This window comes from Balaenoptera acutorostrata, chromosome 9, assembly GCF_949987535.1.
Source record: "Balaenoptera acutorostrata chromosome 9, mBalAcu1.1, whole genome shotgun sequence".
Lineage (NCBI taxonomy): Eukaryota > Metazoa > Chordata > Mammalia > Artiodactyla > Balaenopteridae > Balaenoptera > Balaenoptera acutorostrata.
The window spans coordinates 46972630-46996137 of record NC_080072.1 but is presented as its reverse complement, the minus strand read 5'-3'; the positions used below and the strand labels follow the sequence as shown (position 1 = coordinate 46996137).

Here is a 23508-nt window from a genome sequence, read left to right as displayed (position 1 = left end):
CTTTAAAAGAATTTAGTGTCATTACCCTGATTCCAAGACCAGAAAAAAATATTTTACTCCTCAGGAACCTAATTCTCTGGGACAACTTGGTAAGTATGACACCCATCTCTCTGTGATATCCTACTTATATGATGTAAAACTAAAATATTTTAAGTTATTTGTTGGATGTTTTAAACATTGTTTTAATTTCGTGCTCTTAATTTCTAAGTCCAAATACACACCTTACAGACCAAAATTACTTTCACTTATGTGACTTTTCCTTAACTTTTATTCTATGGCTGAACAGTCTTTCATAAAAAAACAGGTTTCCCAATCCTCCTCAGTTCCAAGGCTGCAAAAGAATCTTAAACAAAACAAAACACCAATATGCTTGAAGGGGTAAAACAAAAATTGCTTCTTGGGGAACGTATAACACTTTAACAATTCACTATTCCAAAATAATATTTTAACATAAAATAAAATTCTGTAGGCTCTATTTTTACTTATATGTACCTGTGAAGGTCCACTAAGTGGCTTCTTACAGCAAGCGCACACTCTTCTTCTTAGAAGAGCATGTAAAACAATATGATATTTCACTGTTGTCTCTGAACTTATGTGGTATTCATAATACTATAGATTACAACATGTTTAGGTTTCAAAACTTAAAACTCCTCTTCAACTTTTGGTCATAGTTATAATCAAATAAAGCATTAAATTTAAGAAGCTTGAAAAGAAGCAATTTTTTTCTGAGATTATAGCTAATGATCTTTTACAGTGATCACTTTGCATAGTTTAACACTTAACTTTCCATGAAGGACACTGCTGATAAGTTAAGGGGAAAATGTTTCTCATCATAATTAGGAGTCCAGACTTACCTGTTATACCAAAAAATAGCAACCATACTTTGCAACAGAAAAATATTTTCAAAAGCAAGTTTATCTTCCTGACTGCCAAAGTTCTATGGAAACATTTTTAAACCTTCTTGTGCAACAGGTTTTTAAATTTTGTTTTCCAAAGTATCAAGAATTTTAACTCCAGAGATTAAGTGCAGAAGGACAAGAAAACAATGCAATGAAAAGTGACAAACCTCAAAAATAGCTGGGGAAAAAAACTGTCTTAGCTACTCTAATATAATCTTCATTTATTACCTATCAGCACTCCTTTTCAGGTTCTGATACTATTACTTACCAGTTCTCCTCTTCTGGTCCCCATATTTCAGCCAAATCAAAGACCTATTCATGGTTTATCACTTCAGTGCCTTTGCACTACTGTCTCCTCACCTAAAAATCCCTTCCCTATTCCTCTCCCTCACTCTTCTTCACCCCCAGTCCCTACAATGTATTTATAAATAAAAGTTTTGATTTAGACTCTTTATTAAAAAAAAAAAATTTGATGTAAAGTCAGAAAATCAAGTTCAAGTCCTATTTAATCCTATTTAATTCCATTTATGATCTGTGTGAAAGTGGGCTAATTATTTAACTTTGATGGACTCCACAGGGTAACTCACTGTGTTACCAAGAAGAGTTATTGAGATAATGTATGTGGAAACACTCTAATTTTTTTAAATGGATAAAATGAAGATAAGTCTCTGCATGTGAAGCAAATGCCTAAAGAAATAAATGTAAGCTATGTGACACAGCCAAAGAAAGTATCTGTAGACTTTACTAACATAATAATACGGAGAGAATAGATGGCACTAGTAAAAGTTAGAACAAAGAACATATATAAATCTAAACCATTCTAAAAGCTATGTGCCAAGCTATATAAATATGTATATAATATATATTCTAAGAAATTCTGAATTTTCTGTAGCATATTATTCACCCAAGTATTTAGAGCAAATGCTGTTTTTTTTGTTTTTTGTGGTTTTTTTTTTTTCAAGTGGGAGATTCAAGTATTTCTGTTTAATTCCATTAGATAGAGCATGTTGCCAAGGAGACCACAAATGTAGTTCAGGTCCCAGATGCATCAAGCCTCTCTTCCCCTGCCCCTGCCATACATTCAGAAGGTCCCAGGCACCCAGCTGGATGTTGGTCATCAAAAGCCCTCAGTCATTAAAATGTTTTAACTTGTAATTTTGTGGGAATGATTTTCTTAAAATACATTTGGCCTTTGAATGTATACTCTATCACAAAATTATTTTCCAAAAATTAAGTCTTAGATTTAGCATTATTCTGTCCAGATAAATTTCCTAATATTTACGAACACCTAGCATTACAAAACTTGCATGAGCCACTGTGTTTGTAGTTGGCTGAATAGTATCCCACAAAATTCACATCCACCAGAACCCCAGAATGTGACTTTATTTGGATATAGGGTCTTTGCAGTATTAATTAGTTAAGGATCTCAAGATGAAATCATCCTGGTTTTAAGGTGGGCCCTAAATCCAATGATTAGTGTCTTTATAAGAGAAAGGAGATTTGGACACAGAGACACAGGAAAGAAGGCCATGTGAAAATGAGGCAGAGATCATAGTCATGCTGCCCCAAATAAAGCAAGCCTAGGACCACCAGAAGCTGGAAGAAGCAAGGAAGGATTCTTCTCTAGTCTTCATGGGACACTGCCCTTCCAGCACCTAGATTTCAGACTTCTAGCCTCCAGAACTGTGAGAGAATAAACGTCTGCTTTTTTAAGACACCAAGCTTGTGATAATTTGTTATGGCAGCCCTAGGAAACTAACACGGTGTTGGAGTGCTAACCTGTAGTTTTTACACAATAAATCGTACTGTCGTTAAGACATTTTAGAGAGTGAGGACTATTTCTCTGGTACTTCCCTATAATAGTGTTAATGCTCCCTTAAACCACAAGCTTTTTTCCTTTCTTAATCTTTTTGTTCTATACTCCAGAAAAATCAGTATCTGTAGAACTGTACATACAGTTTTAAAAATCTAGCCTGTTTGAAAACCACTTACACTTAAGCAGCAATTGTATGAAATATTTCCACAGGCAAAATATTTTTTCATTCATTTTGTTCAGTAAACAATGGAAAACTTACAGATATAACTAAAAATTTTTTTCTGAAAACTTCTACAATGAAGACATTGATATGTATAAGGGAAAGTAAAATTATGAAATTATAAAAGTTATATTTTCTTTCAATGTAGCTTACAGAAATGAGAACTTTAAATGAATAGCATTTACTTTATAAGCAACTGTATAACCCAAATCATTACTCAAAGTCAGCAATAATTAAAAACAGGACATTAAATCTTGTGATATTTAATGATCTCAGCTTTGACAATAGCAAATCTTTAAAATTAAGAATACTAGTGGAATGGGACTTCCCTGGTGGCACAGTTAAGAATCTGCCTGGATGACATGATACTATACATAGAGAATCCTAAAACTGCCACCAGAAAACTACTAGAGCTAATCAATGAATTTGGTAAAGTAGCAGGATACAAAATTAATGCACAGAAATCTCTTGCATTCCTATATACTAATGATGAAAAATCTGAAAGTGAAATTAAGAAAACACTCCCGTTTACCATTGCAACAAAAAGAATAAAATATCTAGGAATAAACCTACCTAAGGAGACAAAAGACCTGTATGCAGAAAATTATAGGACACTGATGAAAGAAATTAAAGATGATACAAATAGATGGAGAGATATACCATGTTCTTGGATTGGAAGAATCAACATTGTGAAAAGGACTCTACTACCCAAAGCAATCTACAGATTCAATGCAATCCCTATCAAACTACCACTGGCATTTTTCACAGAACTAGAACAAAAAGTTACAATTTGTATGGAGACACAAAAGACCCCGAATAGCCAAAGCAATCTTGAGAAAGAAAAACGGAGATGGAGGAATCAGGCTCCCTGACTTCAGACTATATTACAAAGCTACAGTAATCAAGACAGTTTGGTACTGGCACAAAAACAGAAATATAGATCAAAGGAACAGGATAGAAAGCCCAGAGATAAACCCACACACATATGGTCACCTTATCTTTGATAAAGGAGGCAAGCATATACAGTGGAGAAAAGACAGCCTCTTCAATAAGTGTTGCTGGGAAAATTGGACAGGTACATGTAAAAGTATGAAATTAGAACACTCCCTAACACCATACACAAAAATAAACTCAAAATGGATTAAAGACCTAAGTGTAAGGCCAGACACTATCAAACTCTTAGAGGAAAACATAGGCAGAACACTCTATGACATAAATCACAGCAAGATCCTTTTTGACCCAGCTCCTAGAGAAATGGAAATAAAAACACAAATAAACAAATGGGACCTAATGAAACTTAAAAGTTTTTGCACAGCAAAGGAAACCATAAACAAGATCAAAAGACAACCCTCAGAATGGGAGAAAATATTTGCAAATGAAGCAACTGACAAAGGATTAATCTCCAAGATTTACAAGCAGCTCATGCAGCTCAATAACAAAAAAACAAACAACCCAATCCAAAAATGGGCAGAAGACCTAAATAGACATTTCTCCAAAGAAGATATACAGATGGCCAACAGACACATGAAAGAATGCTCAACATCATTAATCATTAGAGAAATGCAAATCAAAACTACAATGAGGTATCATCTCACACCGGTCAGAATGGCCATCATCAAAAATCTACAAACAATAAATGCTGGAGAGGGTGTGGAGAAAAGGGAACACTCTTGCACTGTTGGTGGGAATGTAAATTGATACAGCCACTATGGAGAACAGTATGGAGGGTCCTTAAAAAACTAAAAATAGAACTACCATACGACCCAGCAATCCCACTACTGGGCATATACCCTGAGAAAACCATAATTCAAAGAGTCATGTACCAAAATGTTCATTGCAGCTCTATTTACAATAGCCAGGACATGGAAGCAACCTAAGTGTCCATCATCGGATGAATGGATAAAGAAGATGTGGCACATATATACAATGGAATATTACTCAGCCATAAAAAGAAATGAAATGGAGGTATTTGTAACGAGGTGGATGGAGTTAGAGTCTGTCATACAGAGTGAAGTAAGTCAGAGAGAGAAAAACAAATACAGTATGCTAACACATATATATGGAATCTAAGAAAAAAAAAAAAAAAAGGTCATGAGGAACCTAGTGGCAAGATGGGAATAAAGACACAGACCTACTAAAGAATGGACTTGAGGATATGGGGAGGGGTGAGATGTGACAGGATGAGAGAGTGTCATGGACATATATACACTACCAAATGTAAAATAGATAGCTAGTGGGAAGCAGCCGCATAGCACAGGGAGATCAGCACAGTGCTTTGTGACCGCCTAGGGGGGTGGGATGGGGAGGGTGGGAGGGAGGGAGATGCGGGAGGGAGGAGATACGGGAACGTGTGTATATGTGTAGCTGATTCACTTTGTTATAAAGCAGAAACTAACACACCATTGTGAAGCAATTATACTTCAATAAAGATGTTTAAAAAAAAAAAGAATCTGCCTGCCAATGCAGGGGACATGGGTTCGAGCCCTGGTCCGGGAAGATCACACATGCCACAGAGCATCTAAGCCCGTGCACAACAACTACTGAGCCTGCGCTCTAGAGCCCGCGAGCCACAACTACTGAGCCCGTGTGCCACAACTACTGAAGCCCGCGCACCTAGAGCCCATGCTCCACAACAAGAGAAGCCACCGCAATGAGAAGCCCGCACACCTCAACGAAGAGTAGACCCTGCTCGCCGCAACTAGAGAAAGCCCACGGGCAGCAATGAAGACCCAATGCAGCCATAAATAAATAAATAAATAAATAAATTTATTTTTTAAAAAAAGAGAAATACTAGTCTACCAATACAATGATCTAGTCAATGGCTTCACTGTTATAATAGTTTTTAATGAAGATTATCACCATATTGGGCACAACCTACAATATATAAATTAACCTACAAGTGAGAAATAAAATTGCTCCTCAAAAAGTTATTTTGAGGGACTTCCCTGGTGGCGCAGGGGTTGCGAATCCGCCTGCCAATGCAGGGGACATGGATTTGATCCCTGGTCCAGGAAGATCCCACATGCCATGGAGCAACTAAGCTTGTGTGCCACAACTACTGAGCCTGCGCCCTGAGAAGCCCGCGCACCGCAACGAAGAGTAGCTGCCACTCTCCACAATTAGAGAAAGCCCACACGCAGCAATGAAGACCCAACGCAGCCAATAAATAAGTAAATAAATAATTTAAAAAAAAATAAAAACACTTGGAGTTTTTTTGTTTGTTTTGGTTTGTTTATTTATTTATTTAGTTATTTATTTATGGCTGTGTTGGGTCTTCGTTTCTGTGCGAAGGCTTTCTCTAGTTGTGGCAAGCGGGGGCCACTCTTCATTGCGGTGCGCGGGCCTCTCACTATCACGGCCTCTCTTGTTGCGGAGCACAGGCTCCAGATGCACAAGCTCAGTAATTGTGGCTCACGGGCCCAGCTGCTCCGCGGCATGTGGGATCTTCCCAGACCAGGGCTTGAACCCGTGTCCCTTGCATTGGCAGGCAGATTCTCAACCACTGCGCCACCAGGGAAGCCCTGGAGGTTTTTTTTTTTTTAAGTTATTTTGAGAGGTTAGGTTTCTTACGAATTCGTTTTTTAGATACTTGTATCTAAAATTTAAAGCTTGCCCTGAAACGTCTCTCTTAGCACACTTTATCATTATCCTTTCCCAACAGTACCCTGTCCATTCATGCTAATTTTACCTGTAGATCTCTAGTTCTATAATATGCCTATGTGACTTGTCACCTCCCACAAAGTCCCCACAGCTGATCAGTGAAATGTTCTGAGGGACACCATTATAGAATATCTCCAAGACTAATGAAATGGCAATATTATTTTCCAAAGAGCATACTCTTTTTAGAGGGGAGTATTCAGAGCTCACTGATATATATATGTATTTGTATCCTGTATCATGTGCTTGAGACTTCAAGTCCTAGGGAACTTTCTTCCCATACCTATTCCCACCCTCTCCAGCATAAATTGCTCTCATTCTGTTGATTTCCACTCTTATTTCTGCCTTCGTGTATGCTCAAATCTGTCCTATACATTTTTTTAAACTCTCAATGGACCACGCTATTTCTTGCAATTCAATTTAAACACGTCTTATTAAGCACTAATCAGCCAGACAACTCTGGGATACAAAAAAATGAAGTCTTTTTATACTGAAGAGAAGGCATTCCAAGTTTTCCAACAGATATTCTTACCTCTCAAAATTCAGGTGACTCAAACAAATGGTCTTAATCTGCTGCCTCCACTTCCTATCCTTTCTCCTGTTTAAAGTTTACTATTTGTTTTACAACACAACATTCCAGCTGAAACAATTCTGGGGTAAGACTATCCTTGATATAAATTCTCAAAGGACAGCATGGTGTACTGGAGTACAGGCATCAGGAAACTTATAGTCCAGGATTTACCACTCATCAGCTGTGTAACCATTCATAGGTAAAAACATGCAGGGAAGGGGTGCGGGGGCATGGGCACATTGGTTCCTCATCCATAAATTTGATTGAATCAGATGATCTGTACAGTTAACTTTCAACTCTAAAATTTTATGAAACACAAAGATCTTCACTAATTTCACATCTCACTGACCTCTATCTGCCACCCCGATGCTGAGAAATATTCCCTCACTTTCTTTGACTCTGGATACCGATCTCCTCCACCTCTGTGTACCTAGATTAAGATTAACTATATGCAACAGAAAACTCTAATTTATAGTGGTTTAAACATACAAGGTTATAGTCTTTCATGTAAAAAAAAAAAAATCCAGAGGCAGCTATGACAATTCCACTATAAGTCATTAGGGACCCAGGTTCTTTCCAGCTTTTTGCTCTGACATCCCTAGGATGTGGGTCCTTACCTACATGGTCCAAGATGGTTGCTAGAGCTCCCCAGTCTTTATATCAGCATGCCAGTCTCAGGAAAGAAAAAAGCTAGAAAAACGTACCCTCATCCTTTAAGAATACTTTTTGGGATGCTGCACGCATCGTTTCCACTTACATCCAACTGGCCAGAACTTATTCACATGTCTCTATCTGTTAGTAACTTGAAAACAATCTCTCCTGCATGGCTACATGACTAGCCAAAAAATCAGGGGTTCTATCAACATCGAGAAGAAGAACAACTATTGGGGAAAATTAAATGTCTCTCTCAAACTCTCTAACTCTTTCTTCTATGCTTCCTTTTATTTTCCATCCTCTTAGCAAGAGCATTCCCCAAAGATCAGTCCTTGGTCCTCTATTTTTCTGTCTCTACACCGACTTTCTGAGGGCACTCACATAGTGTCACAGCTCTATCTACACTAATGACTCTCAAGTCTTTGTGTTCATCCCTTGCCTGTCCATCTTCTGAAGGCTTCATTTGGATAACTATAAAGTAAAACCCATTATCTTCCAAGCCAACAAAGACAAATAAGTAATTTTAAAAGAAAAACATTTTCAATCTTCTTATTTAAGTCATGGATTCACAAGTATCCCAGACCTTCAAGGTTGGAATTTTGAAGTCACCTCTGACTCCTTCCACAAGCCATGGGTTGCAGGTCATAGTGAACTTCTAAAAAGAAATGGAATAAATTGGATTATATAAGGTTTATATATAGCACATGACTTGGGATGTGCGTTTATCAAACTAGCTTTGGCCCCTACAACTATAATGTTCTAAAGTCACCATCCTAATTATCAAGTCTATGAGTCTATCTGCCATAGATATAGAATGTCTGTGCCCCCCCCTACAAAATACATATGTTGAAACCTAATCCCCAATATGATAGCATTTGGAGGTAGGACCAAAGTGATGGTATTTGAGGTGACTAGGTCATGAGGACAGAGTTCTCATTAATGGGCTTAGTGCCCCTATCAAAGAGACCCCAGAGAGCTTCCTTGCCCCTTCTACCAAGTGAGGACATGGTGAAAAGATGGCCATCTATGAGCCAGGAGGCGAGCTCTCACGAGACCCTGAATCCGAATCTGCCTGTGCCTTGACCTTGGATTTCCCAGCCTCCAGAACTGTAAGAAATAAATGTTTGTTGTTTAAGCCCCTTAGTCTATGATAATTTGTTACAGCAGCCCAAACAGACTAAGATATTATTTTTAGTCCTCATTATACATGACATCTTCAGAGTATTTCACATTTATTCATCATTTCCTCATCCTCAAAATTCTCTACACTCAGCGTTTCCATGATACCACTCTATCTTGGTTCTCTTGCAATACCTCTAACCACTCCTATCCAGTTTCCTGGCTGCTACTTCTCTATCTACCTCTTAAATATCGAATTTTCCCTGGGTTCAATTCTTAGGCCACTCCTCTTTTCACTCTATACACATTCCCTAAACAATCTCATTTTTTTCTTTATTTCTGACAATCAGCTGGCTACTGATAATTGCCAAACTATATCTCTAATCTTCACTTCTCTCCTAACCTCCTGATCCATATATCTGAACACTTAAATGACATCTCTACCGTGATTATAGGCAGGCACATTTAATTCAACATGTCAAAACTAACCTCAGCATTACTTTCCCTCATCCAAATTCATTTCTTCCCCTAAATTCTCCATTTGCATTCACAGCATCATCACCCACCCACTTACCTAAGCTAGAAACTGTTACCCTCAACTACTCTTTCTCCTTTACCCTTCACATCCACTCACTACTAAATTTTGCTAATATGAGCTTTCAAATTTCTCTAGAATCCATATGTTCCTTTCTATTCTCACTGTAAAAGCTCCTGAGTTTTTTCACACTGTTCTTTCTCCCTCCAGTCCATTGCTATTTGAGTCACATTTCTAAGATGTTTATTGATTTTCAAGAATCCCCACTTTTCAACAGACCCCACGGTCTACAGAGTGAACAGACCCCACGGTCTACAGAGTGAAAGCTATAAATTCCATAGCCTAATACACAGAGCTTTTCACAATCTGACTCCAACCTACTCCAGCATCAAAGCTTACCTCAATTCCCATTTACACTATACTTCTCTCCATTCCTGGAACAATCCATTTCACACATTTACATGTTTTTCTCTCTGCCTATAGCCTCCTCTACCCTTTTTTTCTACCTGGCAAATGCATATTCATCCTGCATACCGTGGTTTAAACATCACCTTTCATAAGAAGCCTTCTCTCTCCCTCAGTAAAGTGGACCCACCTTCTTCATTTATCACTACTTATTTCAAGACTGTCTCCATTAATGACTAAGTTAGGGATAGAATCTTGCTCCTTACTCGTTTATTTTTGTTCTAGCAATTAGCACAATGCCTGGAAAGCAATAAATACTTGTCAAATCAATGAATCCCAAATGGTTCTTGACAACTGGCAACAAAAAGCAACCAAGAAATCCCAACTACTTCAATATAGAATGGGGGAAGAGAGGGGATCCAGGCTGACTATGAATTACAATGGTTCAATAATAAATAATTATCAATTTTTTAAATGTCTCAGACTATGACACCTCAGGTATTGTGCATAAATTTACCTTTTAGCTTATCTCACTTATACTGCTTAAGTAAAATATTTCAAATGCTTTCTCTAATATACTTAAGCAGGTTGATATGAAAGAATGCAAGAACCTCAAATGATTATGATACGTCATTCCAGGTTAAATACCATCTAAATAAATGGATTAAATTCTAAATGTATTAACGGACAGCAAAAGAAAACAAAAAGAAAAGAGTAAAGGCATATAAGGGAATTAACCCATGTGGTCATTAACAATTTTTCTTGCACAAATCTCAAAGTACGAGAAAGTAAAAACTATAAGAAAAATAAAGACAGTTGGCTAAGTAACTTCACCTACTAGAAACAAATGAAATTTGCTAATCATTGTGCCACAGTACATATGCAAAGTCAGGAAAATAAACTCTTAATTTCAAATTATCAAAATCAGACTGTCATAAAAATCAGTGATTTTCAAGCTATGTTCTCCTCAGCATGACAGTATAGTAAGTCCCCTACATACGAACCTTCAAATTGCAAACTTTCAAAGATACGAACAGGCGTGTGCATGTCCAATCAGGCAAGTTAGTTCACCAGTCTGGCGTACATTGTCAAGCGCGTGCATCTTCTACGAGTGGTTGTGCGTTTGTGTACTTTACTGTACAGTACTGTATAGAATACAGTAGTACAGTATCTTTATTTCAAGCCCAGGATGTCCGGAAGAAAGGGTAGAAGCAGCAGTAATGTAACTGGTACTGCTAAGAAATGCCAAGCAGTAACGATGGAAACAAAAGTGAAAATAATTGAGACAGTGGAGCGACAAGGGGAAGAAGAAGTAGGTGAAGAACCGAAGAGATTCACAACACAGGAAATGGCAAGGGGATTTTATTTGAGGAGGCACTGTTAGTTTTTGAGGCACAGGACCCAAATGTAAAACGGAACATGAAGGTTGCAGCAGCTGTTCAGAATGCAATCCAGTGCTGCCGTGTCATCTATGATGAGAAAAAAAAAGCTACTACCCAGACATCACTGGATCATTTTTTCAAGAGGGTAGATAGAATTGAATCCAGCAAGGAACCAGAACCTGTGCCATCAACGTCAGGCATGAGTGAAACTGCAGCTTGCCCTCCATCTCCTATTGCTGATGATCCTTCAGGTCTACCATCTCCCACCTCCTCTCACTCCTCCAGTCAGTAACTCCTCTTGCCTGTTCACTCGATGCCAGCCCCTGTATGCCAGTTGTTGTACTGTACTACTCTACTTTTCAAGGTACTGTACTGTAAGATTAAAAATGTTTTTTTGTGTGTTTGTTTTTTATGTATTATTTGTGTGAAAAGTATTATAAACCTATTACAGTACAGTACTATATAGCCGATTGTGTTAGTTGGGTACCTAGGCTAACTTTGTTTGACTTACAAACAAATTGGACTTAGGAACGTGCTCTCAGAACAGAACTCGTTCGTATGTAGGGGACTTACTGTAGTATTCAGAAGAGCACAAAATTGGAAACAAGTTAAATATCCAATAATAAAGTAAATGATGAAGTCATTATTATACCCCTTATAATACCCATTATTAATATACCCACAAGATGTAATAATTTAGCCACTGAAGATTATGTTTTTCTGGAATTTAATAGAATAACCTTTCCCTATGTCATCGATGTTAAGGAAAAAAATAAGGCCACTCTGGGTGTCTTTTTATCTTCCTTATAGCTTTTTTTAAATTAAACTTTTATTTTAAGACAACTATAAGAAAAAATACAGGGCTTCCCTGGTGGCGCAGTGGGTAAGAATCCGCCTGCCAATGCAGGGGACACAGGTTCAAGCCCTGGTCCGGGAAGATCCCACATGCCAAGGAGCAACTAAGCCCGTGTACCACAACTACTGAGCCTGCGCTCTAGAGCCCGCGAGCCACAACTACTGAAGCACGCGCGCCTAGAGCCGGAGCTCCACAACAAGAGAAGCCGCCACAATGAGAAGCCCGCACACCATCAATGAAGAGAAGCCCCTGCTCGCCACAACTAGAGAAAGACCGCGTGCAGCAACGAATACCCGCAGCCAAAAATAAAATTAATTAATTAATTAATTATTTAAAGAATACAGAAATCCCATTTCTCTGTACCCAGTTTCCCTCAATGATAACATCTTACAAAATTATAGAACAATATCAACACTAGGATACTGACATTAATACAATATACTTTCTTGTTCAGATTCCCCCAGTTTTACTGTACTCATTTGTGTCTGTGTGTATTTAGTTCTATGCAATTCATATGTAGGCTTATGTATCCACCACCCAGTCAAGATACAAAACAGTCCTACTACCACAAAATCCCTCCTGTTACCCTTTCATAACTACACCCATCCCTCACCTTCCTTATAGTTTTTTGTATTTTCCATATGTTCAGCAGCTGGGTATTCATTCAATACATCTTTATTAAACATCTACTATGTGTCAAGCACTCTTCTTTGCATATAATTCAAATAGCATGTATTAACTATTTTTTCCAGTTTGTAAAAGTAATTTTTCAAAAGACAAGGTTTTTTCTTTCAACTGAACTTTAAAATAGAAATATGAAAAAAATCAACTAAAAAGTATTATTAATTGAAAAGATACTTTAGGAACAAAAATAGTTTAGTATGTTGAACAAATAATTCCAGAAACATTCTGGAATTAAACACAGAACATTTCAGTATCATATTATCATAGTATGATTAGCTTTTAGAGAGATGTAGGTAACAAAATCATACTAACTCCTGAAGAAAGCTTTATAACAAAGGTTTGCAGACTCAATTAGGTTTATTCTTTACTTACAATTCAAACAAGTACATAGATTTGGTGGATTTTCTTCCAGTAAGTTTTGTGGTTTTTTTAAATTAAAGTGGGGTTTTTTTGGTCTTTTTTTTATATATTTATTTTTGGCTGTGTGGGGTCTTCATTGCTGCGCCCAGGCTTTCTCTAGCTGCGGCAAGCAAGGGCTACTCTTTGTTGCAGTGCGTGGGCTTCTCATTGTGGTGGCTTCTCTTGTTGCGGAGCACGGGCTCTAGGTGCGCGGGCTTCAGTAGCTGTGGCTCGCGGGCTCTAGAGCACAGGCTCAGTAGTTGTGGCGCGTGGGCTTAGTTGCTCTGCGGCACGTGGGATATTCCCGGACCAGGGCTCAAACCCCTGCATTGGCAGGCGGACTCTTAACCACAGCGCCACCAGGGAAGCCCTCTTCCAGTAAAATTTTTACAGAGAGTTTTACATAAAAAAGACTACTCAAAGGATACAACTCAAGATATACAAAACTATTCTAATGCCTAAAAAGTGATTCAAATTAAAACACCTACTCTTCAAAAGCTATTGTTAAGAAAATGAAAGGGCAAGCCACAGATTGGAAGAAAATATTTGCAAAACACCTGATAAAGACTTGTATCTAGAACTTAAAAATTCAATAATAAGAAGCCAACAAATGCAAACTATTACATATAGAATGGATAAACAACAAGGTCCTACTGTATAGCACAGGGAGATAAACCATAATGAAAAAGAATATAAAAAAGAAAGTATATATGTATAACTGAATCACTTTGCTGTATAGCAGAAACTAACACAACATTGTAAATCAACTGTACATAAATTAAAAAAAAGAAGCCAAACAATCCAATAAAAAAGGGCAAAAATTTGCTCAACCTCTTTACAAAAATATTCCAATGCAATAGGCACATGAAAAGGTGCTCAACATCATTAGCCACCAGGAAAATTCAAACTGAAATCACAATAAGATACCACTACATGTCCACTAGAATGGTTCATTTTTTTTAAATAATATAAATAAAATTTAAAAGACTAACTGGAACTCTCATACATTGCTGGTAAGTATGCAAAATGGCACGGCCAGTTTGGAAAACAGTTTGGTGGTTTCACATAAAGTTAAACAGACACTGATCATATGACCCAGCAATTCTTCTCCTAAGTATCTACCCAAGAGAAATGAAACCATATGAACAGTCAAAGATCTGTCGGCAAATGTTCAGAATAACTTTGTTCATAATAGCCCAAAACCAGAAACTCAAAAGTCCACCAACTGGTGAACGGATAAACAAATTGCATTATATTCAGCAATAAAAAGGAACTGACAATACATACAAGATGGATAAGCCTCAAACATATTTTTCTAAGTGAAAAAAGCCAGACACAAAAAACTATACAATTCCATTTATAAGACATTCTAGAAAAGACAAAAACGCAAGGACAGAAAATAGATCAGTGATTGCAGAAAATAGATCAGTGATTGCCAGAGGCTAGGGAGGGAATTGACTGCAAAGGGGCACAGAAGAGCTTTTTGGAGGGAAGTGTTCTCTATCTATATCTTGATTTCGGTAGTGGCTACACTTATGTATACATCCGTCAAAACTCATTGAACTGTTTAGTTAAAAAGGTGAATTTTATTGCATGTAAATTATACTTCAATAAACATGACTAAAGAAAAATTATCCCAAGTTAAAAAAAAAAAAAGAATACATCTCGCTATCAAGATTCTACAATTTATAAAAGCTTCTGGATTTTGTTACTTAAAAAATAATCTTCCTTTTCCCTACTGTGGGATAGAGAGTAGTCATTATAGCCATGGGGTGGGGTGAGGGTTGTCAGAGCCCAAGTGAACCAAGGAGGTACTCTATGTGGGGAGGAACGGCCAAATGATTTCAGTCAGAGTCCAAGCGCTGCAAGGAGGGTGTCAAAGCAGAGGGGCAACCTGGCATGGGGCACTGGGTGAGCACGGAATGAGGACGACATCGTGCTCCACATGGAAGCAGAACCTAAGTGGAGTGAGAAGTATATCCACAAACAGTGGGGAAGTTGACATGGGGAGCCGAAGCCAGGGCAGGTTGAAAAGGGTGTCCCTGTATTGGGACATCCTGGTATGGGCTGTTAGGTCCTGACAGGGACAGGGGGCTGGGAGAGACAGAATGAAGAATCTGAGCCCAGCAGAGAGAGGAAGGCATCCAGGAGAGGAGAGGGTGGTAACAAGATGAAAGATTGGTTAAATACAGGGAGACTGAACAAAGAAGTAAATATATTAAGGATAACGGAAGCCAGATTTCTCACTGTCAGAGAAGAATATTACAAATATAAAAAAGGAAAAAACTAGACTGGACCCTGGAGTGTTGGAGAGAAATCAGTGGTACTGGTGGGAACTCACAGTTTTCAATACATACGGATAAACAAATAAATATAGACATAAATATGTGTGTGTGTACACATACATATATTCCCAGGCTCGGTCCTTTAAGAAAGCCTGAGAGCAGTAACAATACAACAGCAATAAACACACAAGCACTGAGATCTTAGCTTCTAAATACCATTCTCCATTAAAAGGATCCAGGTATCCCTAGAGAAATGGCTGATTCCAGGACTAAAGGAGGGACAGTACAAGATAAGCCCAGAACATCTTCTTATACCAAAAAGTAAAGACATGCTCAAAGAATGGTGGGGACATGTCATAAAGACACGGAAGCCAGCTTAAATGGGCTCTCGTTGGCCAAAAGAGGAATAATTTGAACAACTAAATAAACAGTAACAATATAACTCAGCAAAAAAACAGAAAACCCTGTATCCATAGATATAAATGCATAAAGGAATACAAGTTTGATGAGGAACAAGACACATAGTTTCAAAGAAGTCCTCACAAAAACCATTTATTAATTAACTATTAAACATTAACTTTAGAGTGAAGAACCCTGGCAGACATTGCTTATAATCAAAGTAATCAAGTAATCAAAGTGAAAATCACCAATAACCTTGTTTGTAGAAAATACATACTAAAGCATTCTGGGGTGATAAGGGAGGGCATCAGGTCAGCAGCTTCCTCTCAAATGGTTCAGGGAGTAAAGAGTTCTTTGTACCATACTTGCAAGTTTTGTGATTGCTTCAAATTTTTTTAGAAGTGGGGGGGGGGACCCCAATGTCGCTAAAAATGAAATAATGTTAAAAACAAACTGTGATTCTCCATATTGTTAATCTTGGTAATAAGAAAGAGACAGCAGACTATGCAAAATTACTAGGAAATAACAAATAAAATTTTGGAACCAGAAAATACTTTAAATATAGCCCAAGCCCTTCTTTTGTTAACCTCAATCAGGTCAAGAGTGATGAAGGACTAAAGAATATAAAAGGTCCCCGCTCGGGCTTCCCTGGTGGCGCAGTGGTTGAGAATCTGCCTGCCGATGCAGGGGACACGGGTTCGAGCCCTGGTCCAGGAAGATCCCACATGCCACGGAGCAGCTGGGCCCGTGAGCCACAACTACTGAGCCTGTGCATCTGGAGCCTGTGCTCCGCAACAAGAGAGGCCACGATAGTGAGAGGCCCGTGCACCGTGATGAAGAGTGGCCCCCACTTGCCACAACTGGGGAGAGCCCTCGCGCAGAAGCGGAAGACCCAACACAGCCAAAAATAAATAAATAATAATTTAAAAAAAAAAAAAAAAAAAAGGTCCCCGCTAAAGGAAGTTATTAGGAGAGGAATAGTGAAAGGGGCAGTACACCAATAGTGGGTAGAACAATGGTATTCTGATGCTACAAATGGCTGTAACCATCAGCAAAACACAATCTCAGCATCTCCTCTGAAAAATGAAGGGACTGTCTAGCTGAGATCTAAAATTCCTTGCAAATGTGCGACCAGAATGACCCTGAAATGGACGTGCTTCCCCAGCTCAAGTTATTATTACATTATGTGTAGCTATACAGTAATACAAAAGAATACGAATACAAAAATAAACATGCATAAACCCTGAATTCTCTTCAGTTGTGGAAATCCCTCCATTAAATTAAAATGCAATGCATTTGCCAGATTGTTCCTTATGAGGAAAATTTTGTGACAAATGAAAAGAATTAAAACACACATTAATGTGAAACAAGATCACCTTCAGCGGTCTGCTAACGGTCCTTACCTAAAAGACAGTGTTCAGGACTTGGGGGGGAGGGGGGGCGGAGCTGGGACGAGGTGAGAGAGTAGCATTAACAAACATACACTACCAAATGTAAAATAGCTAGCTAGTGGGAAGCTGCTGCGTAGCACAGGGAGATCAGCTCGGGGCTTTGTGACCACCTAGAGGGGGTGGGATAGGGAGGGTGGGAGGGAGGCCCAAGAGGGAGGGGATATGGGGATATATGTATACGTATAGCTGATTCACTCTGTTGTATAGCAGAAACTAACACAACACTGTAAAGCAATTATACTCCAATAAAGATGTTAAAAAAAAAGTGTTCAGACTCATTCTGAAATAACCGTCACATTTGTTCTGAAAGAACGAGGAGCATTTCCTAGAAATGTTTAGAAGTTTAAGGATCCTTTCCCCTTCCTCGGTACCACGCGTCCACTGGCGCGGTGACTAGACAGGCCCCCACCAGCTCAGGGGTGAGGGAGCACAGGACTCTCAGCACTTCCTTTCGGAGAGGACAGCCCCCTGCGTCACTCGCTACTCACTCAGGATGCTGGGCAGAAGTTTATCCCAGAGAAACTTAGCACAGTTGGCTCCCGCCCTACCAGCCCTGCGGTCCTGGCCCAATCCCGCCGGCACCGGGGCGCTGCCCCTGGTACCCAGCCCCCTCCAGAGCGAGGGTCGCGGCACCAAGACTCGCCCCAGCTGACCCAGCTGGGCCGCCCCGGGCCCGGAGGACGCGATCTCCTCCTCCCCCTCCCCTCGTGCCGGCCCCTCACGCCCACCGCGAGGCTCAGCGGGGCCAAGAAGGCCGGACGCCGAGCGCCCGCTCAGCCGGGGCCCAGCCCGGCCCTCCCCGCCTCCAGGCCGCGACGCCCGGCCCCGAGGAGCCCACTGGACGGCAGCCGGGGGGCGGGGGCGGGGAGGCCCGGGGGCGGTGCCCGTCCCACACCCTTACCTGGCTTCTCGTGGTCGTAGCCTACTACGATGAAGTAGTCGGCCAGCCGGGCCATGGCCGCCGCCGCCGCGCCGGGGAAGCGGGTGCCCGTTGCCGCCTTCGCCGCCGCCGCCCACCCGGTCCGGGAGGGCTCAGCATTTTCCCTGCAGCAGCAGTAGCGGCAGCGGCGGCACTTCAGCCATGTTTGACAACCGAGGCGCGCTCTGCGCCTGCGCCGCGCTTAGCGTCCGCTCCTCCCCCACCCCCACCCGCGCTGGCTCGTTGACCTGACCCCCCGGCGGAGAGCCCACCCCCACCCTCTTGGCGCCGCTAGGACAGCTGGTTTGGGGAGTGGGCTGCCGGGCGTATTGCCACCACACGCCGCCACCGCAGCCGCTTGGGGTGGTTCACTTTGAGGCCTGGCTGCCCCTCCGCGGCCCACCTCCCACTCCCCTATTTTTCCTAAAGCAGGGTGTCCTTCCTTCCGCCTTCTCCACTCTTTCTTTCTGGGTCTGGGAAGAAGAGACAGGGATGGTTGAGGGGTCCCCTGGAAAGTTTGCTGCTTCCCCTCCCCCCGCCCCCTCCCCCTCCCCCTCCCCTTCCCAAGACGAGATTCTCCCGCCCTCGACTGGAAGCATGGAATTTGCACCGCCAGGGCTTTTGCTGCACGTTTCCTGTTTATGTTGTGCAGATGGGAATTTTAGGAACATGCCACCGAGTAGGCGGAGGAGGAAGAGGGTTTTGCTCAATCCTCAGAGGCGCCCCGTGCTTTAGTGCTGGGTGGGCTGGGGGCGGTTGGCCTGGGCTTCCCCCAGAGCGCCTGGGGAGGCTGGATTCCTCCGAAGAACGCGGCATCCCCGGGATCCTCCTGAACTGCCCGGAACAACAGAATCCGAGGGAGGAGGCTTGTCTCTCCCAAGGGAGCCCTTCTCGCCTAGGGTTTCGCCCCTTGCAGCGGTCCCAGGGCTCTTGCAGCAGGAGCAGGCACTTCCAACTTCCCTGTTCAAACAATGCAGTTAAAATGAATTAGTGGATCTCATCATCCAATCTAGGAATTATCTAGGTCGCTTTCTTTTTACTGCACCTCTTATTGATCGTTCCGAATTTGGCAAGTGAGGCATCCAGATGAGCTTGCTTTGTCCTCTGTTAGTATCTCCTGAAGTTTTAGTAGCAGGATATGTTACAAGTGGTAGACTGAAGTTGTGGGAATCTCCATGATTTGCAAATATGATTATCTTCCTTGTTGCTTGTCACTACTCATTATTGAGGATTTAACCCTTCATTTACATATAAGAGCTCTTAGCAAAGTGTCTTAAGTGCTTAACAAGTATGATTAATGAGTGAATGCATACAATTTCCCCCAACTACCAGCAGGAAGCTGCTCAAACTCTGAACTGTGAGTTCAGAGATTTGGTGTCTCAGCTACTGAAAGTTTACTCTCATTGATCATTTCCTCTTTCTGTGTGGTGCTTTTTTCACCCACAGATTGAGAGGGTTGGGCTGCGCTAGAACTGAAACTCCCAGGAAGGAATACTTTAACTCAAGGAGTTCATTTGCAAATTGCACAAGGTCAAACTGAATCAGCCTAGTTGCAGAGGTGGAGGGAAGATAACAGATTGATCTTGAAAGCAATTAAACCTAAAATGCTTCAGTCACACCTCAAGTAAGAATCCTCTCTATAAATTCCCTGAGAGCTCATCATCCAACTTGATCACTTTTAGTAAAGCCTAATTTAACTTCCTTGGGAGCTAGCCCATTCCACTGTTTAACAACCCTATTGTTAGAAAGTTCTTCCTTGTTACGTCAGAGTTTTCCTGTAACTTCCCCCAGTTTTGCTCTATGGAAACACCCAGAAAAAATAAAATCTATCTTTGTATGATAGCCTTTCTGACTTTTAAGGCAGCTATCATGTTCCTTCCCCATTTCACTTTTTTTTAAGGTGAAATTTACACATCATAAAATGAACCATTTTAAAGTGTACAATTCAGTGGTATTTAGTACATTCACAATGTAGTGCAACTACCCCGTCTATCTTGTTCCGAAATATTTTCATCACCCAAAAGAAAAGTCCACACCCGTAAAGCAGTCACTCCCATTTTCCCCTCCCCCAGCCTCTGATAACTACAAATTTGCTTTCTGTCTCTATGGATTTACCTAGTATGGATATTTGATATAAATACAATCATACAATATGTGACCTTTTGTGTCTGGGTTCTTTCATTTAGTATAATGTTTTCGAGGTTCATCCACGTTGTAGCATGTATCAGTACTTCATTCTTTTTCATCGCTGAATAATATTCCATTGTATGTATTATACCATATGAAGTCAAATTTATCTATTTTTTCTTTTGTTTCCTGTGCTTTGGTGTCATATTGCCTGGCTTCCATTGCAATCCATTGCCAAATCCAAGATCACTACTTGGAAGGGAAGATTTACTCCTATGTTTTCCTCTAAGAGTTTCATAGTTTACTCTTGTTTTAGGCCATTGACCCATTTTGAGTTGATTTTTATATATGACATGAGGTAGGATGTCCCATTTTACTTTTAAAATGCGTTTTTATTTCATTCACAAGTGTTGGTTTAAATTTTTTGTGTTTTTTTTAAATCAAAGCTTAGCTGTTTTCAAGCCTCGAATCAAGTGCTGTTTGCATTTAGACATGTTTCACCTGTTAGGTCATAGGTAGGCTGCCAGACCATTTGCAAATGGGTGTTTTGTAGCATAGGGATTTTGACATACCCCAGGTATATGTATATAAAGGCATCATGTATTTGAATACACATGTGAACATATTTAGCATACACTGGAACTGTGCTTTGCTTCTCAGCCAACAGCTGCCAGTCTGCTGAAACTGATAAGCCCTGACAAAGCAGCCTGATTACTGAGGTTGGCTGAAGGCCAGACCATCCCCTGAGATAACCACCATCACCTCTCACCAAAGAGTGAGGGGTAAAGCAAACTCAGATTTGTTTTACTGAAGGGTGGCAGGGAGAGAGGAAGACTATGCAACACAATGATGGCGTGTACATAGCAGATGCCTTTCCTTTATGCTTTAGAAGTCAAAAAGGAGCTGATTACTAGTAAGCAAGAATTATCAACCTGCTGCTCCTACATTTGGCTGTCGTGGAGTAAGTGGTTGATCTGTACAGTCATTTCAAGTGTTTCCTGTGGTTAGCCACTACAGTTCAAAGAGGCAATATGAGAGTTCGACTTGACCAAACATCTGCAGGCAGGGCTGGGGCCTCTTCAAACAGTCTCTACCAACAAGTAACAAAGGAGACTAAGCAGTTGTGGTAGAAAATTCCCTGATCCATTGCCACATCTCCATCCACTCGGTTGCCCAAGTAAGAAACTGAATGATTGCTACCCTTGACACCTGCCTCTCTCTCAGCCCCACACTCCTCACTCAGTCCTATTGATCCTACTTCCCAAATATGTAAGCTTCTCTCCCCGCTTCACTGCCACCCCACTAGTCTGAGCCACTATCACCTTCCACCTTGACTATTGCAAGAGCTTCCTAACTGGTTTCCCTGCTTCATTGGTGATCCCAGACTTTCCCTGTAGGTAAAACTTCAGGACAGTAAGTGGATTATGAACCCTGTCTTCAAATTAAATCTGTATAGGAAACACACTGTTTCTACCTTGGGTGTCTGTTTAGGGTGCGGGAAGGAGGCTTCAGAGATGGCTAATAGAAATTGTCCTACAGATGCTTTCACATGTGTGATTATATGAATAATTGAATCCTGACACTCACGTAAAGTATCCCTGACATTAGCAGTATAAATAGGTGCTGTGAGAGGTTGCAGACTGTTTTTACTTAGATTGCATGTCTATCTGGTGAGTGGGACTGGCTATGTAATGTGCAGAGGCCAAAGCAAAATGAAAATAAAGGATCCTCTCTGTTCAAAAATTATTAAGAATTTCAAAAGAGCAACAAGCAGAGCATTAAACAAAGTGTGGGGTCCTGTGTGACTGAACAGGGTGCACGTCCATGAAGCCAGCTCTGTTGGTGAAGTTTAGAGTGGAGTGTGTGTGTGTGTGTGTGTGTGTGTGTGTGTGGTGGATTAATTGAGATTATGATGGGACTAGGCCCTCTCCAATCTCTCCAGGGCAGCGGTCCCCAACCTTTTTGGCACCAGGGACCGGCTTTGTGGAAGAGAATTTTTCCACGGACGAGGGTGGGGGGGATGGTTTTAGGATGATTCAAGCGCATTATATTTATTGTGCACTTTATTTCTAGTATTATTATTACACTGTAATATATAAGGAAATAATTATACAACTCACGATAATGCTGACAGGAGGTGGAGCTCAGGCAGTAAAGCAAGAGATGGGGAGTGTCTGTAAATACAGATGAAGGTTCGCTCGCTTGCCTGCTGCTCACCTCCTACTGTGTGGCCCGGTTCCTAACAGGCCACGGACAGGTACTGGTCCGTGGCCCGGAAGTTGGGGACCCCTGCTCCAGGGCACCACCACTGCACTGCTCCCCTTCTTGCTCCTCCCTAATCCAGTCATCACATTCAATGGCCACAATGATCTTTTAAATAAATGTGTATCAGATCATGTCTCTCCCATCTTCAAACCTGTCAAGCTTCCCAAATCACTATGAATAAAGTGCAAAATCTTCATCATATCTCAAAGGGTCCTATTTACTCTAACCTTGATGACCTCCTTAATCTCATCTCATGCCTTTCTTCTCCCTCACTCAATACATTTCAACCACACTGGCCTCCTTTTTTCTTCCCTAGTGTACCAAGCTCTTTCTCATCTCTAAGCATTTGCCTATGCTCTTCCTTATATTTGGAACATTAGGTCCCCCTAATCTTGCTTTTCCTTCAGAACACTTACCACAGTTTGTAATCATGTATTTATTCCTATGAGGATTTGTTTATGTTTGGTTACCCTACCATGCTGTGAGCTCATTGAAGGCAAGAATGATGCTTGCATTGTTGATTATTGTATGCCCAGCATTTAGCACAGAGTTAGGCATATAACACATGCTCGGTAAATGTTTGTTGAAGGAATGAATGAACATTCAACTCACGTAGGCCCATACATTAGAATTGCCTCATTCCGACAGTTCTAATCTGATAGTACAGTATCCCCACCTGGAGGCAGGTAGCATGATGGTTGCTCTCGTTAACACCATTCTCATTGGCTAGGGATGACCCCAAATGATCAAATCATCTCTTTTATACTCCATTTATTAATGCCATTCATTGTGCCATCAGTAGCAAATTTCTCTTGAAGTCATTTCACCTCATTCTGTTATAGCTGTTAGTATAAGAAGCTTCTAT

General features: G+C 40.7%; 1 protein-coding gene across 1 annotated transcript in view; it reads right to left on the bottom strand.

Moving 5' to 3' along the window:
- Positions 1-18432, bottom strand: part of SBF2 (SET binding factor 2) — a 481484-nt gene extending 463052 nt beyond the window's left edge. The window contains exon 1 of the mRNA XM_057553258.1: positions 18234-18432. Within this exon, the coding sequence (XP_057409241.1) occupies positions 18234-18288 (55 nt within the window). The 5' untranslated portion in view covers positions 18289-18432. The remainder of the gene's footprint in view (positions 1-18233) is intronic.
- Between the last annotated feature and the right edge of the window lie 5076 nt (positions 18433-23508).